The sequence below is a fragment of the Oculina patagonica genome, chromosome 1, assembly GCF_052425735.1.
Source record: "Oculina patagonica isolate OP01 chromosome 1, crgOcupat, whole genome shotgun sequence".
In the NCBI taxonomy this organism is placed as follows: domain Eukaryota; kingdom Metazoa; phylum Cnidaria; class Anthozoa; order Scleractinia; family Oculinidae; genus Oculina; species Oculina patagonica.
In genome coordinates, this window is record NC_135758.1 from 29881133 (window position 1) to 29894681 (window position 13549).

Consider the following 13549-nt stretch of genomic DNA (forward strand, 5'->3'; position numbering starts at 1 on the left):
ATAAACGTCAAACTGCAAACGTCTAGGAATCACGTGATCAGGCCCCGAGGTCACGTTTGAAGTTTTCAACGCACGTTTTCGACGGCAAGAGGTAGCTTTTCACGTTGGTGATTTCCCTCAAGGTTTCTGCTCTTTTATTTTTAGTTACCTCACGTATTGACACTTTAGATATCTGAAGTAGTTATTTGTCTAGACACAGAGAAGTTAAAAGTTAACAAGAGTGCAGATTGAGCATTTTGTCTTTTTTTGAAAAACAAGCACTTGTATATGTCGCAAATCCAATATGGCGGCGGAAAGCTCGCAAGTAAATTCTCGGAATCTCCCGTATATTTCTCAGAAAACATCCAGTGGAATGTTTTAAAAGCGAACCAGTCAAATTTCAAGAAGGATGTGAGCGTTAAGGTAAGCTACTTCTTTCACAGATGCCGTAACAAAACAGAGCAGTTTTTGAGAGAATAGTATTTATCGTGAAAGAAAAAATAAATTTTGATTTTGCCGTGAATCTTGACGAGCAGTTTATTTGCTTTTCTTCGTGCCGCCTTCAACAAACCGTCGATAAAGAAAGCGGTGTTAGACCGGATCACTGGTAATTTTGAATTTTAGAATTTTGACAAGTCTTCTTTCCTTTTTTAACTTGTTTTCTACGGGAATTTGCTCGAGGTTGAAGACGTCTAGCTAAACCGGTAGAGTTCATGATACCTCAAACGCCAAACAACTAACCTTAAACTGCCGTTTGCGGTTTGCCGTTAAAGTAAAAAACCTGTAGCTAAATGTCTCTATTATTACAATATTTCGGCTGGTAATTAAGCATGTTAATATTTATGTAATTTAACTAAAATTGTAGGTAGAACAGAGAACAGGTCGGGTTCTCAAGAAGCCTTTTAACACTTGCACGCCTTTGTTTAACAGGAATCGAGGGAAGGAGTGAAATTTTCTTCGCTCACTACAACTCCTTTCCGAGTTAATAATGAGCAATTTGTCACAAAAGATATTCATACCCATTTCACACGGATTAAGCATACATTATGTTGTACTGATGTTTGGCTGTGCCACATGATCCACTGGTTTTCCATTGCGTGAGCTGGCCGGATTCATCACTGTTAACAAACTTTAGCACATGTAGCGCTTGCATGGTAGGCATTTCCTGGCTAATATTGAATGTAAAAGAAAAGCAAGTCGGAATGGTCAAAACTTGTTTCGAAATGATGACAAATTGTTGCGACGTAGATACTCAGACGACAAAAAAAGCTCTGCAAGTCTGTGCACTTGGCCGGATTTCGTCAGATGTGTTACAGTCTACTAAATACCTAGGCTCAACTTCCGCCAGTCTCTCGAGTCCAGTCTTTAATAGTTCATTCCCAGGCTTCTTCCCCGACAGTGGCTGACATTCGAGCCTACCGAATCATGTAGCAGCCAGACATAACACGTGATGCATGTTCAATCACCGCTATGAGGGTGAAAAATATTGAGTGTCGTTGTCTTCTGGGATGAGTAGTATAAAATAGTCAGTACAAAAACTAATTAATATTTTATCCAACACAGCTATTGAGACGCTCGGTTGTTACAACGACACCTCAAAGCACGCAATCCCAACATTGGAAGGGCAAGATGGCATCTTGAATGGTAACGCAACGTCGAGAAGGGACCCAATCGGGAAATGCTACGAAGCGGCCAAAAAACGAGGTTTTAAAGTTTTTGCCCTTCAGGATGGTGGATGGTGCTCATCGAGTGCTACTGCCGAAAAAACATTCAATAAATATGGGATATCCTCGAATTGTAAAAGTGATGGTGAAGGTGGCCCGTTGGCTAATCAGGTCTATTATATTAAAGGTATTACCGTTCAACTGAAACAATAAACAATTTACTACATTAATACAAGTGCGCGCACAATTGTTAATTAAAAAGTCTCGAAAATTTTCCTTTTTTGCGCTTTTTTGAGACACCATGCAATAATTAAGTTATTTCCTTACTGTGATTGAATGAAAGACATTTGCAACAACTCGATGAAACAATAGAAGATTATTTTGAATAAAAAGGAAAAAGAAAAAGCTCCTTTCCAACCATGTTTCTAGCGAGTTATGCAAGCACTGGGTGTTTCTGCAACTTTTCTCGTTCTCCAAATTCGTCTTACAGTAACTTGTATGGAACTGATGGAAAGCCTTTTTATTTTCTAAATATTTCAATTATTGAACATTCCGCTGTTTTAACAGATTATAAAGGTGTTGGATGTTATAGAGACACCGCGGATCATGCGATTCCGACACTTGAAGGAACAGACTCCATCTTGGACGGAGAGTACTGGAACCGCCAAAACACAATTGTTAAGTGCGCTGTGGCGGCTCGCAAAAGGGATTTCCTCGCGTTTGCACTGCAAGATGGCGGATGGTGTGCATCCAGTGCTACGGCAAGGGAGACATTTTACAAATATGGCCAAAACAACGATTGCAAGGAAAACGGTGAAGGAGGCAATTGGGCAAACAATGTTTACGTCTTTCAAGATAAAAGTAAGTAAAAAATTAAGAAAGTAAGTAAGTAAGTAAGTAAGTAAGTAAGTAAGTAAGTAGTAGTTAGTAAGCAAGTACGTGAGTGAAAGTTTGTTTCAAGTAGTAATATGACATTTGTACATTTGCCGTTTTGTATTGGATTTGGTCATCCAATTTGTTTTGCTTGTCACTTGTTTATAAAGGGTACTATATGCTGTTAACTGTTTTCCTAGGCATTGTTCTACTCTTTGAAGCACTCTATTGTTTGTTTATAGTGTGGAGTTGTCTTAGGGCCGCACATGTTTTTAATGCAAACTCCTTTTCTAAAAAAGGCACGCAATGTATGCAGCAGCGATATCGTTTCCTAACGGAGTCTTGAATAATTTTAGGAAATTTGTTAAAATTAATGATTGTTTAACAAAAGTTGCGTTATCTTGTAGTTTGACATTCGCGATGCGATATACGATACTTCTGCGAGCAGGCAAGGTCAAACGCCCATTGCATTAAACTCAGAGACCCAAAGGATAGTTCAACATGCAATGGCACCATAATGACAGTACGACAAGGCTCCACTCCTCCGCACACAGAGCCCCGCACAACGCAGCGAAGCAGCGACCACCCACACCAAACGAAGCCCGCACACGCCCACCCAGCCCCCCCCCTCCGCGCCAGACCAGCCATCAGCCGGCGCGGCCGCTGCCGCGAGACAACACACACACCGCACCGCACCACACACACACTGACCACCACCACCACCACCACCACCACCACCCCTGACTGATGATGATGATGACTGACGACGACTGACTGACTGACTGACTGACTGACTGACTGACTGATACTTACTTACTTCATACCTACTCACTTATCGACCAATATAGCGATCGAGACACTATAAGATACATGATCCTTCGCTTCTCAGGCAACTGTTCATTTCTAGGACAATCTTTCAGCTTCCAAAAAACCGTTTAATTCTAAAATATCAATCTTGTAGACCCGATGCGGTTTATTTTAGACAATAGAAATGAATCCCGCGAAAAACTTTACACTGAAACAACTTTTTCGCTTTATTACAAACTGATCCGTCAGGGCCATGGGCACAAGTTTGTGATTTTGACTTGTTGATTACAGGGTACAATAGCTGCTATGAGGTAAATTTGGAAACAGCCCTCAGTCGACCAGGATGGGCAAACTGCTCATTGGGGAGGTATCTGAACGGACTGTGGAGGAAAATTGATGCTGTTATTTCTTCACCTGGCGGGATTGACAATATCAAAAAAGGGAGGTGTTGCATTCCTCCACACGAGTACGAAGATGACACTCCTGTCTGTCAAACAGTAGACTGGAAAACTTCCCTGAGCAGGTCAGTTAAACAAGTCTTTGTTTGCACTATGCTATTAGCAAAGGGTTTTTTGATTTAATACTAATACGCTGTGAGGAAAGTAAAATGGATTGCAGAAACTGGCTTCCTGTTGGGACTGATTAGCCAGACAAACGTAGCACGCGACGCGTGGATTTTGGGCCAATGAAAGAGGGGCCTGAAGGAGTGAATGGGAACTCGGATTTGGGCAAATTTTTGGATCAATTTAGGTTTCTGGGAAACTGCTCACCTACCCCTCCCCAAACCTAACATTAAACCTTACTTATCGCTTTGGGCAAAATGTTAGGTTCGGGGAGGGGTAGGTGAGCAGTTTCCCAGAAACCTAAATTGATCCAAATTTTTACTAGGAAAATAGGATTTGGGTTACTGGGACTGGGAATCACTAACAGGTAACCGATAGAACTGTGACTGGGATTCGGAAAATCAAAAAAACAACACGCTGGGAAATGGAAGGCGATGCAGACAGTGCATTATGAAAAAGTGGCCATTTTTTCTCAAGTTTTCGTAGAGTTTGTAATCCATCTTAACCTTAATTATTACTCAGTAGTATAACCAGTCTTGTTTATTTGGTTTCTCTCTCAATTTGAAGGCAATCTGTAGGCTTAAAGTAGCATGCAGTAAACATTAAATTAAAAAAATTTACTATAATCATTTTGTTATTTAGAAAAAACAAATGGGCTTCCTGCCCTGAAGGGTATTTCCTCCAAGGAATCTTCCGTTCACGCGGAACTGGGCTGCACAGTATCGAACAAGCGTTATGTTGCAGACCTAGAAACTTCGAAAACACGAAAAAGGATTGCTATGATAAAGATGTAAGGAAATCGCAATATAAGAAAGGTTGGAGCAAGTGTCGAGAGTGGTATTACATAATGGGAGTGTACAAAGGGGACTGTGACAAGCTGAACTGTATTGAGATGATTAAATGCTGCAGGATGAGGCCTCAAGGTACACACTCTCAGTATAAAATATTAAATATACTTCTACCATGTATGCCAACACACAGGGCCAAATGAACACTGATGCACTAAGATATGGGAGAATTGACCCCAGGTTTTGCGAGTTGGCAGACCATGAGAGAATATGTTCCATCGCTCCGGGGAGGAGGGCGGGCAAAATCTTCTAGCAAGAGTACCGAGACCTAACTTTACTGGAACTGGCTGAATTACCAAGCATGCCGCTCTTAAATAGATGGAGGTGGTCTGTGGGAATACCGTGTACTTCCCTGGGTCACGCTGTGAATTTAAGGTAGTGCATGGTGGCTTATTTTGGTATTTGTGCGTGTTTTCCCTCGTGAGAAAAGTGGAGTGCTTATGTCGAAGGTATATGGCGTGTTAGTATAATTTCAGAGGTAATTATAAGAATTGGGGCATTCTGATTGGTCGAGAAACTCAAATTATCAGACTATAATCACCCCGCGAGAGGTGACTATAGCATTTGAAGGCTTGGTTACTAAGCCATGCCACCTTTGACATCCAGGCAAGTAAAAATGGCTGCATTTGCTGAATGAAATTTTCCTTCATTTGAAAGAAACCACTCCAAGTCATGGATTTTCAAAACATTGGGAATTTTGCAAATTGACTACCAAGGCTTTTGGACCGAAAAAAGGTTCAAGAGATGGTTCTCAAGGCATTAGAATTGATCGTAAACACGGAGGTTTTGGAGATCGCACGCGGCCATGAGAAACTCAGTCAGATCGATTGAGCAAACATTATTCAGTTCTCTCCTGACCGGAGCTACTCATATCGAGAGGATTCGCACATTTGCTTAGAAGTCACCAACTTTATTTTGTAACAAGGTACAGGACATCGTTTTTCTCGTACTGTTTGTTTTGTTCCGTTTCATTGCTTAAACTCATAAGTGTAAATTCTGATTTCAATCGATGAATAAAACTGGTTTTCACCGTATGCAAGCGAGCGCTAGTGTTTGTTGTGTTCTTGTTTTCTATCGTTATTTTGCAGTTCTTGATAATCACCTCTGAAAATTATACTCAAACAATAACTGTCAAATAGTTGCTTTTAAAATTCTATACTTGTACAAAGGACTCTAGTCTCAAACTTCGAACTTCGATCTCGGAGTAACATTTTGTTTTTTAGAACATAAAACAGAAGCACTCTTTTGTTCAAATGTTGCAAGCAAGAGCATTTTATTGCTTGTTACTTGTGATTAACAAATCATTTTGCAAACGCCTGATTTTCTTAATCATTTATTCCAATTCAGACCGAATTGAAATCTACTCGGTCCTATTTTCCGTCATTGTTAATAATTTGCATTGATAGTTTGCTGTAACTGCTTTATAAATCGTCCACTGCCCGCGCCGAGCGCAATACCCCACCAGAGTCGGTAAAGCACTTGATCATGATTACAAACTCCAGTTATTACCAACTTAATAATGATGATGACATACTACATACTGCAGGTCGACATTGTAGCTAATCAATAGACCATTTAACAGCTGTCCATAGGCGTACGGGCGCCTTCGCACCTGGGGGGGGGGGGGGGGGCGGAGTCCTTATTGCCCGAAAAAAATGATATGCGTTGAAAGCGAAAAAAGAGGCATATAAAATGGGCAACAAAATGTGTATTGAAATTGTCGTGTAGTTCAGCAAAATCTAAAGTATTTTTGGGGAGCCAATTTGCATTTTTTTTGCCCCACTTGAAAGTTATACAAAAGCGATTGAAACATTCAGGGATAAATGGGTTTAAAAATTTCGTTGAAAGTCTTAATCTCTCTCTTAGAACTAAACATTTAAACAAACTCATTATTTCATCTCATTTTCAACATTTTTTTTTAGGTCTTACACGGTTCCACTGCGCGCAAATGCTGAAGCTATGGAAAATCCTCACTTCTGGTCGCCCTTGCCAATTTCCCACTCACTTCAAAATGATTACAAGTGAATCATTGAGGGGCACAGTTTGTAGGTGTTTTTAGCAATTTGGGAGAGGAAACGAAAGGGGAAAAATTAAAAATTTACAACGAAGTTCAATATATTTCCAATACTTTCTCTGTTGATGTAATTTGTTTGAAGCTAATAATAAAATTTGTCAGCTTATTTTCTATTTTTTCTCTAGGCTTTTTGCCCGAGTTCTGAGCATTTTGCCCGAAAATTTTCGGCACTGAGGAAGCTGCAGCCCCCCCCCCCCCCCCCCCCCCCCCCCTTACGCCTATGTAGCTGTCTGCTCAAAAACCTGTCCTTTGAATGGTCGTGAGGCTGGAGGTGGTCTTGTTTTGATACAAACCTCACTGCTGTTGCTGTGTAAATCATGTTGTTCTGATGCTAACTAGTTTGCATTTAGCATGATAAAGCAGAGAGGTTTGTATCAATGCAAGGTCACCTCCAGCCTCACTACTATTCAAAAGACTGGTCACTTGGCAGGCAACTGTAAAATGGACTATTAAATTAAACATGTAAGAAAGTAAAAAAGTTGTCAATAATACTGCAACTGACTACTAAATGCAAAATATCATAAAAACGAACAGTAAACGATACGTACTCATAAATGTCTTTATAATTTTGTTTCCAGATATGGTAGTTCTTGGCCACTGGATGCTGAATGGACAAGACAAGGACATAAGGTTGGTCGTTTACTGTCTAACGCCAAAGCTTAAGAGGTCTAGGCTATAATAATTGTAAGCTACGAACGCTCTTTCTGTGATACTGCGGTTATGATTATTGTTTTCTTAATTGACACTGTTCCAAAACGAAGAGAGGCGCATAGTCTCCCGCATAGTCTAATGACTAATAAACTGGCTCTAGATTGAGATGTCTGTGCCCGGTAGTTGCGCTGTTAGTTGCGCTGTGTTCTTGATGAAGACATTTTGCTCTCTCAGTGTGTCCCTCTATCCAAGTATAAATGAATACCATCGAATTTTTTGGGAAATTTACACTTGATAAAAATGCTTCTGGGGGCGTAGAAGCGATGGACTAGCATCCAAACATAGCAAACATTGTACCTCAAGACTATTCAATAGTAGAGCAATTGCAGCCACACTATTCCTTGTTAAAAGTTTCCATACCAAATAAGTGTTTTTGTAAAAATGAAGCACTTATCATCCAGAACAAAACGTTATAAACATGTAGAGTAATGCTTTGTCCAAACTTATTTTCCCAAAGTAAACATTTTTAATCAATTTTACAAAATAAGAACCTGTTTCCTTCCATATTTAAGGCTAAATAGGTTTTTATAAAAATGGGGTCTAATTTACAAATTTTAGCCTAACAGGTTCTTCATTTAAAAATGGCAGAGTAACTAGATTTCATAATCATGTAAAAGTTGGAAACGTTCACTGGCTAAATATTTTGTCAAAGAATATAACCTTTCGGCTGCAAAACTACATTACTCATTCGTTAAAGGCTGTAGTTTGGCAGCCGAAAGCTTAAATTTTTTAAATGTTAGGTTCTTACTCGCGGGTTTACACTGTATTGCTTATTACTGTAGGCATATTTGAGCAAAAATCGCATTTTTTGCTATTTCAGTTTAATTGGATCGCCATCCTTTATCAGAGGAAGGTGTCCTGGCAGCAAGGCGGCATATTTCAACCAAACAAATTCCTTCGCCAGTGCACCGATAATCAATTTCAATGGTAGGAGTTTCACTATTGCCTTTTGGATTAAACAACCGAAATCTGCCTCCGATGAGTTGGGAGCGATTTACAGCGACTGGTATAATCCAAGACAGTTTCTGCTAAGCACAAAAAAACAGAAGATCAAATTACAACGCCAGCAAAAGGGATATGATACACTGTGGTCCTTAGAGAGTGCTAATATCACTATGGACAATTGGACCCACGTGGCTGTCACATGGGAAACGGTGACTGGGTCCGTTTTGATCTACGCAGACGGTAAAATAAACGGGAAAGGATCATATTTCCTTGGGAACACGTTCTCTGAGCCGACAGGATTGCAGTACCTGATTGGTGAGGTTGGTCATAGGGACAGACACCATTTTTATGGATCAGTGGCCGATCTTTACGTCTTTGGCACAGCACTGTCGCTGGAACAGATCAATAAACTGAGAGGTGAGCTTTACGATTTAATTGATACAAATAAATATGAGTTAATATAAGAAATGGGCGAATAGAGAATTTAAACTCTAGTAGATAACTCTGTCAATCCTGGCTCCATCGAGGAGGTAGTACTCGAAAAGTGTTTAAAAAAAGAGGCCCCCAAGGGAACCCTAACCCTCCCATATACCATTTTCGATAGAAAAGGTATCCCTTTCGTATACATTCGATAGAAAAATACAAAAAAAAAATACGTAAGGGATTCTTCTTCATCTCTTTTCAGTTATCCTGGGAGCTGAGTTCCCTTCGATGTTTATGATTTTTCTAAGAGCATCGAAGAGAATTCTCTTTGCAGAGCACTGATATTTTGAAAGGTCTCTTTAAATACCTAAATGCCAGTTTTCATCACATTTTTGTATGCTTCCACTTGTGAAATCCCCACCCTTTTAGATACCTTCTTACTTACTTACTTGGTCCTCTTCCTGCATAGTACACATAGGGTCTCTAACAGAAAGTGCCACTGGTAACGGTCGGCCGCTTGTCACTCTAGGTGGCCCATGTCCATCTGCTGTCTTTGTTCTCTTTTCCACCTCCTCCTCCAGGTTTCTTTTGGGCGACCTCTGTTTCTGCAGCCATCAGGGGTCCATCTGAGAGTCACCCTCGGTAGGACTGTATGCGTCATTCACAATACCGATCAATCTCCATCGTTACGTTTTCACCGCACTTGCTGAGTGAAGGATTCTGTTATTTTTATTCTGTGCAGCTCATAGTTTGAGATGGTGTTCGTCCATAATATGCAGAGAATCCTTCGCAGACATTTTGTGGGATTCAATAGTACTAGTGACGCACGATCTTCTACAGGGAGTCTTAGTGGATGCTGTCAAACGCCTTCTCCAGATCAACGAAGTTGGTATACAGAGGGGTATTCCATTCGTTACTCTGCTCAAGGAGTTGGGTCAAAGATAAGATGTGGTGAGAGCATGACCGTTCATTGCGATACCTGCCTTTTCCTGTTTGTTGTGCTCGTCTAGCGTTACTGCAAATCTTCTGAAGATGATCTTGCTAAAGACCATGGCTGGTAATGGGGAGCAGTGTGAAGCCTTTCCAGTTGTTGCATTCTCCCAAGTCACCCAAGGCAGTTTGACAATGAGTCCATCTGCCTTTCCACTCGTCTTCTTCATCTTGTTGATTCTTAACATAGCCTTGAGGTCTTGTCTACAGGCAGCCTAAACTGCCTCATCTGCTAGACTCTCTACAAACTCATTCCTTTCTGATTTCCTTACCACTCGGTCCAATTCTGTGTATTCTCTAATCATTCGCTCATGATATCAATTCTGAAGGAATGGGACTCAATTTCTGTTTGATGCCTCTCCTGTTTCCTATCTTCTTCTAGGTCTGTTCTTGTATCCATCCTTCCTACGTCTTCCTTCTTATACCAAGGACCTTCTCTCCTGCCGCCTTGAAAATCTAATTAAGGGAGTCGATGTTCATCTTCTATCAGTCTTCCCCAATGCAAAATTTTGAAACGTACTTCAGCTCCCGTCTGAAAGCTTGTCTTGTCTGGTCGTCTCTCAGTTTGCTGGAGTCAATCTGTTGTTCCTTCATCTGTCCTCTTCTGCTTTGCGCAGCTTCAGTGAGACAACTTCTACTGGTAGGTTATGTTCACTGGCGGTATCAACTCCCTTCCGGGTCCTCATATCTTGTTGGGAGCCCCTCCACTTTCTGTTGATCAGAATGTGCTCGATCTGACTTTTGGTAGATCTATTGGGCAAGGTTCACGCCATGCATTGAGTATGAGGTCTTCGCACTGACAATACAGAGTCTTTCTCCATTATCTTCGTTATTTCCTATGCCGTGATTCCACACCACACACTCCCTGCCACTGTTGTTGATCTCGAGTCTGGCATTCAGGTCTTCGACTGATATGCAGAATACAAGAAGATTATTTGGAAGAGTAGGACTGGTTGTTTAAATGGTGTAGTTTATATTAAAGTATATCGATACTCGTTTTAATTTTAATTTCTTGCGGCCTAGAGATACTATACCTTACAACTTTTTGGCTATAAATTGCTAAATGTACAATCATTACACTTTTGAGGCTGCAAGAATCGTTAAAACTATAATTCTACAAACCTTATTTTAGGATTTCCTGTTATCGTAAACAAAACCAAAGATGTACCAGGGGGGACTGTTGCTGTGTGTTGGGAACCACCCTTTGAAGGAACGTGTCCAATTGTGAACTACACTGTGAACTACAGAGAAGTGTTGTCACCCACGAGGAATAGCAAGTGGCACTCAGTTACCGTGAACAGAAATGCAACCAGTTTGACGCTTCAGCTCAGATGTAACACTGAGTATGATATAGCAGTTACCTCGCTGAGTGGATATGGCGAGAGTGCTTTGAATGAAAGCAAGATATGGAACTTTAAAACCGGCGGAGGTACACTCTTTTTATTTTATAAGAATCTAGTTTATAAGAATATCGAGGCTGAAATTTGCGAATTTTTAAGAATATTTTAAGAATAAACCCGAAGGCTGATATTTTGAAAAGAATATAGTTTTAGTTGAAACAAAATCAGGTATTTTCATTTCCGTCACTTAATCTCTGCCAGGAATGCTTTGTTTAAAGCCAAAAAGGCCAGGCTGCAACGAAAAGCAATGGTCCATGTGCAGAATGTAACACGATACAGATCTTGACACTAAACGCTTGTAATTGATTACCCATTACTTGCTAAAACGGAAATGTCAAACAGTATTTTCTAAGAATGTTCATAAGAATATTTTCAGCCTAAAATCGGCAGAAAAATAAGAATATTCAGCCTGGGTCAGAAAAACTGTGTTCTTATAAAAAAAAAAGAGTGTAATGTTGGTACTGAGACATTAATTAAAGGCCGGAGACTTCAACAAAAGCCATTAGAACGTATAATGCTTTAAGGTCGCGCAGGACCCTTGCAATCATTATGTATGTATTTATTTAAAGAGTATGCACGAACTGCGACGACTGAAGCCGACAAGAAACGAAATATTCATGAGAATTTTTTTCTTAAAGTTCTTTGTACAAGTAATTACAAGTTATTGTTCTCAACCTTGTGCCCCGTGTGCTGGAACAAAGCGAATTATCATAATTAGATTCACAGCTTTGAATATAGCGCATGTTGTTGTAAACATTGACTCGGAAGGTCTTCGGAAGCCTTAAAACCTGCAATTTTGCGTCCAAGTTTTCTCCGCCGATATAGAATTTCAGGAGTTGATTCGCGAGGAACATAAACTTGGTGTACTTTATTGTGTTCTGAAAAGAGCGAATTTTGAAACGTCCTTCTCAAAATGAAGATAGCACGTTTCGAAGTTTAGATTTCAAATTTTTACTCTCTTAAAAGGCATTAACTCCTAGCAGTTTATGAAATCGAAAATTTCGTTCTTGTCAGAACACAAAAGAGGTTATGATTTATCTATAGGTTATATAATCATTTATTTCCGTGCGCTCATTTAGCTGGAAACTTGGACACAAAATCGAATTATCTGCAGTTAAACTTTTAAGAGCTTGTAACATCACAGAAAACGGTCATTTCTCAGTAAAAGGACAATCACGATGTAATTCCATCATCCCCTAATATTCTTGATAAATTTTAGAGGGATCGACGTTCAAAATGTAGCAAATTAAAGCTTTACAAGATAGCAACCCGTCAAAAAAATTTGGCTAATGAATTTATTAATGAGCAAGGGTCCTGCGCGACCTTAATAAGTCCTATTTGATGTATTACTGATTCAGATTTGCACCTTAAAATTTTGCGGTCGCCGGTAAGCGACGATTTAAGAGCAATTTGCATCTTTAAGAAGTCCAAAAAAGGAAACAATATTTTAAGGGTTACATGTAAAAACAAGGCGAGAATTTTTAGTGCCGGTGAGCAGATCGTGCTGCAGTACTTTCAAGAGTTTTCCAAACCTACAGGTCATTACTTTCTGATAATTATTCTATTCTTTTTAACCGACCCTTTACACACTGCTCTATATATCAAGCCTTTCTTTATTGCAGATCTTCCATCGCGTCCTGTTATAAACAACAGGGAAACGGAAACATCGGGATGCGATGTCTACCCAACATGGAGCCCTCCTGCCGACAATGGGTGTCCTCTTACTATGTACTCGATATATTACCAACAGATAACAGAGGCGGCCTGGTATCAAGTTAACGTCACTAACGTTACAGCGACTAAATATACTGTATCATTAGCATGTGGCAGGCAGTACACGATCGAAATCTCGGCCTGGAATGAGATGGGAGAGAGTGACAGGTCGAGACCATGGATGATTAAAACAAAATCAAGTACGATTACTAGTAGGATTTTATTTAACCCGTGAAACAATTGCTAACTGTTAGTGAGTAATAGTCAAAACTAAACAAAAGAAAACAATGGTATTTGTGTTTAACAGTATCTTAAAGTGTGATAACTATTTCACCGGTTTAGTAAAATCACTCTAAAAGCTTGGTAAAAAGAAGGGAGAACGTGACCGGTTAAATCCAATGATGGTGGCTACCGTGACTTGATTAGAGAAGACGCCATCTTGGATTTAAATGCCAAAATAAACATGGATGGCACTTATATTGGTTATAAGGCGGATGCATAGGATAAAATTGTTGAAAGAAGTTGCGTTTTAAGCACACAGTAAAGTCAACGAGTTTGA

At 40.0% G+C, this 13549-nt stretch overlaps 1 protein-coding gene across 4 annotated transcripts in view; it reads left to right on the plus strand.

The window, feature by feature from the left end:
- Positions 1-13549, plus strand: part of LOC144662599 (uncharacterized) — a 56582-nt gene that overhangs the window by 3550 nt on the left and 39483 nt on the right. For 3 of the 4 annotated variants that reach the window (XM_078523455.1, XM_078523446.1, XM_078523470.1), the window contains 8 exons: positions 1543-1830; positions 2211-2504; positions 3615-3846; positions 4529-4809; positions 7387-7438; positions 8340-8881; positions 11010-11306; positions 12900-13190. In XM_078523455.1, the coding sequence (XP_078379581.1) occupies positions 1543-1830; positions 2211-2504; positions 3615-3846; positions 4529-4809; positions 7387-7438; positions 8340-8881; positions 11010-11306; positions 12900-13190 (2277 nt within the window). The remainder of the gene's footprint in view (positions 1-1542; positions 1831-2210; positions 2505-3614; positions 3847-4528; positions 4810-7386; positions 7439-8339; positions 8882-11009; positions 11307-12899; positions 13191-13549) is intronic. The other variant, XM_078523463.1, reaches the window with a different exon arrangement.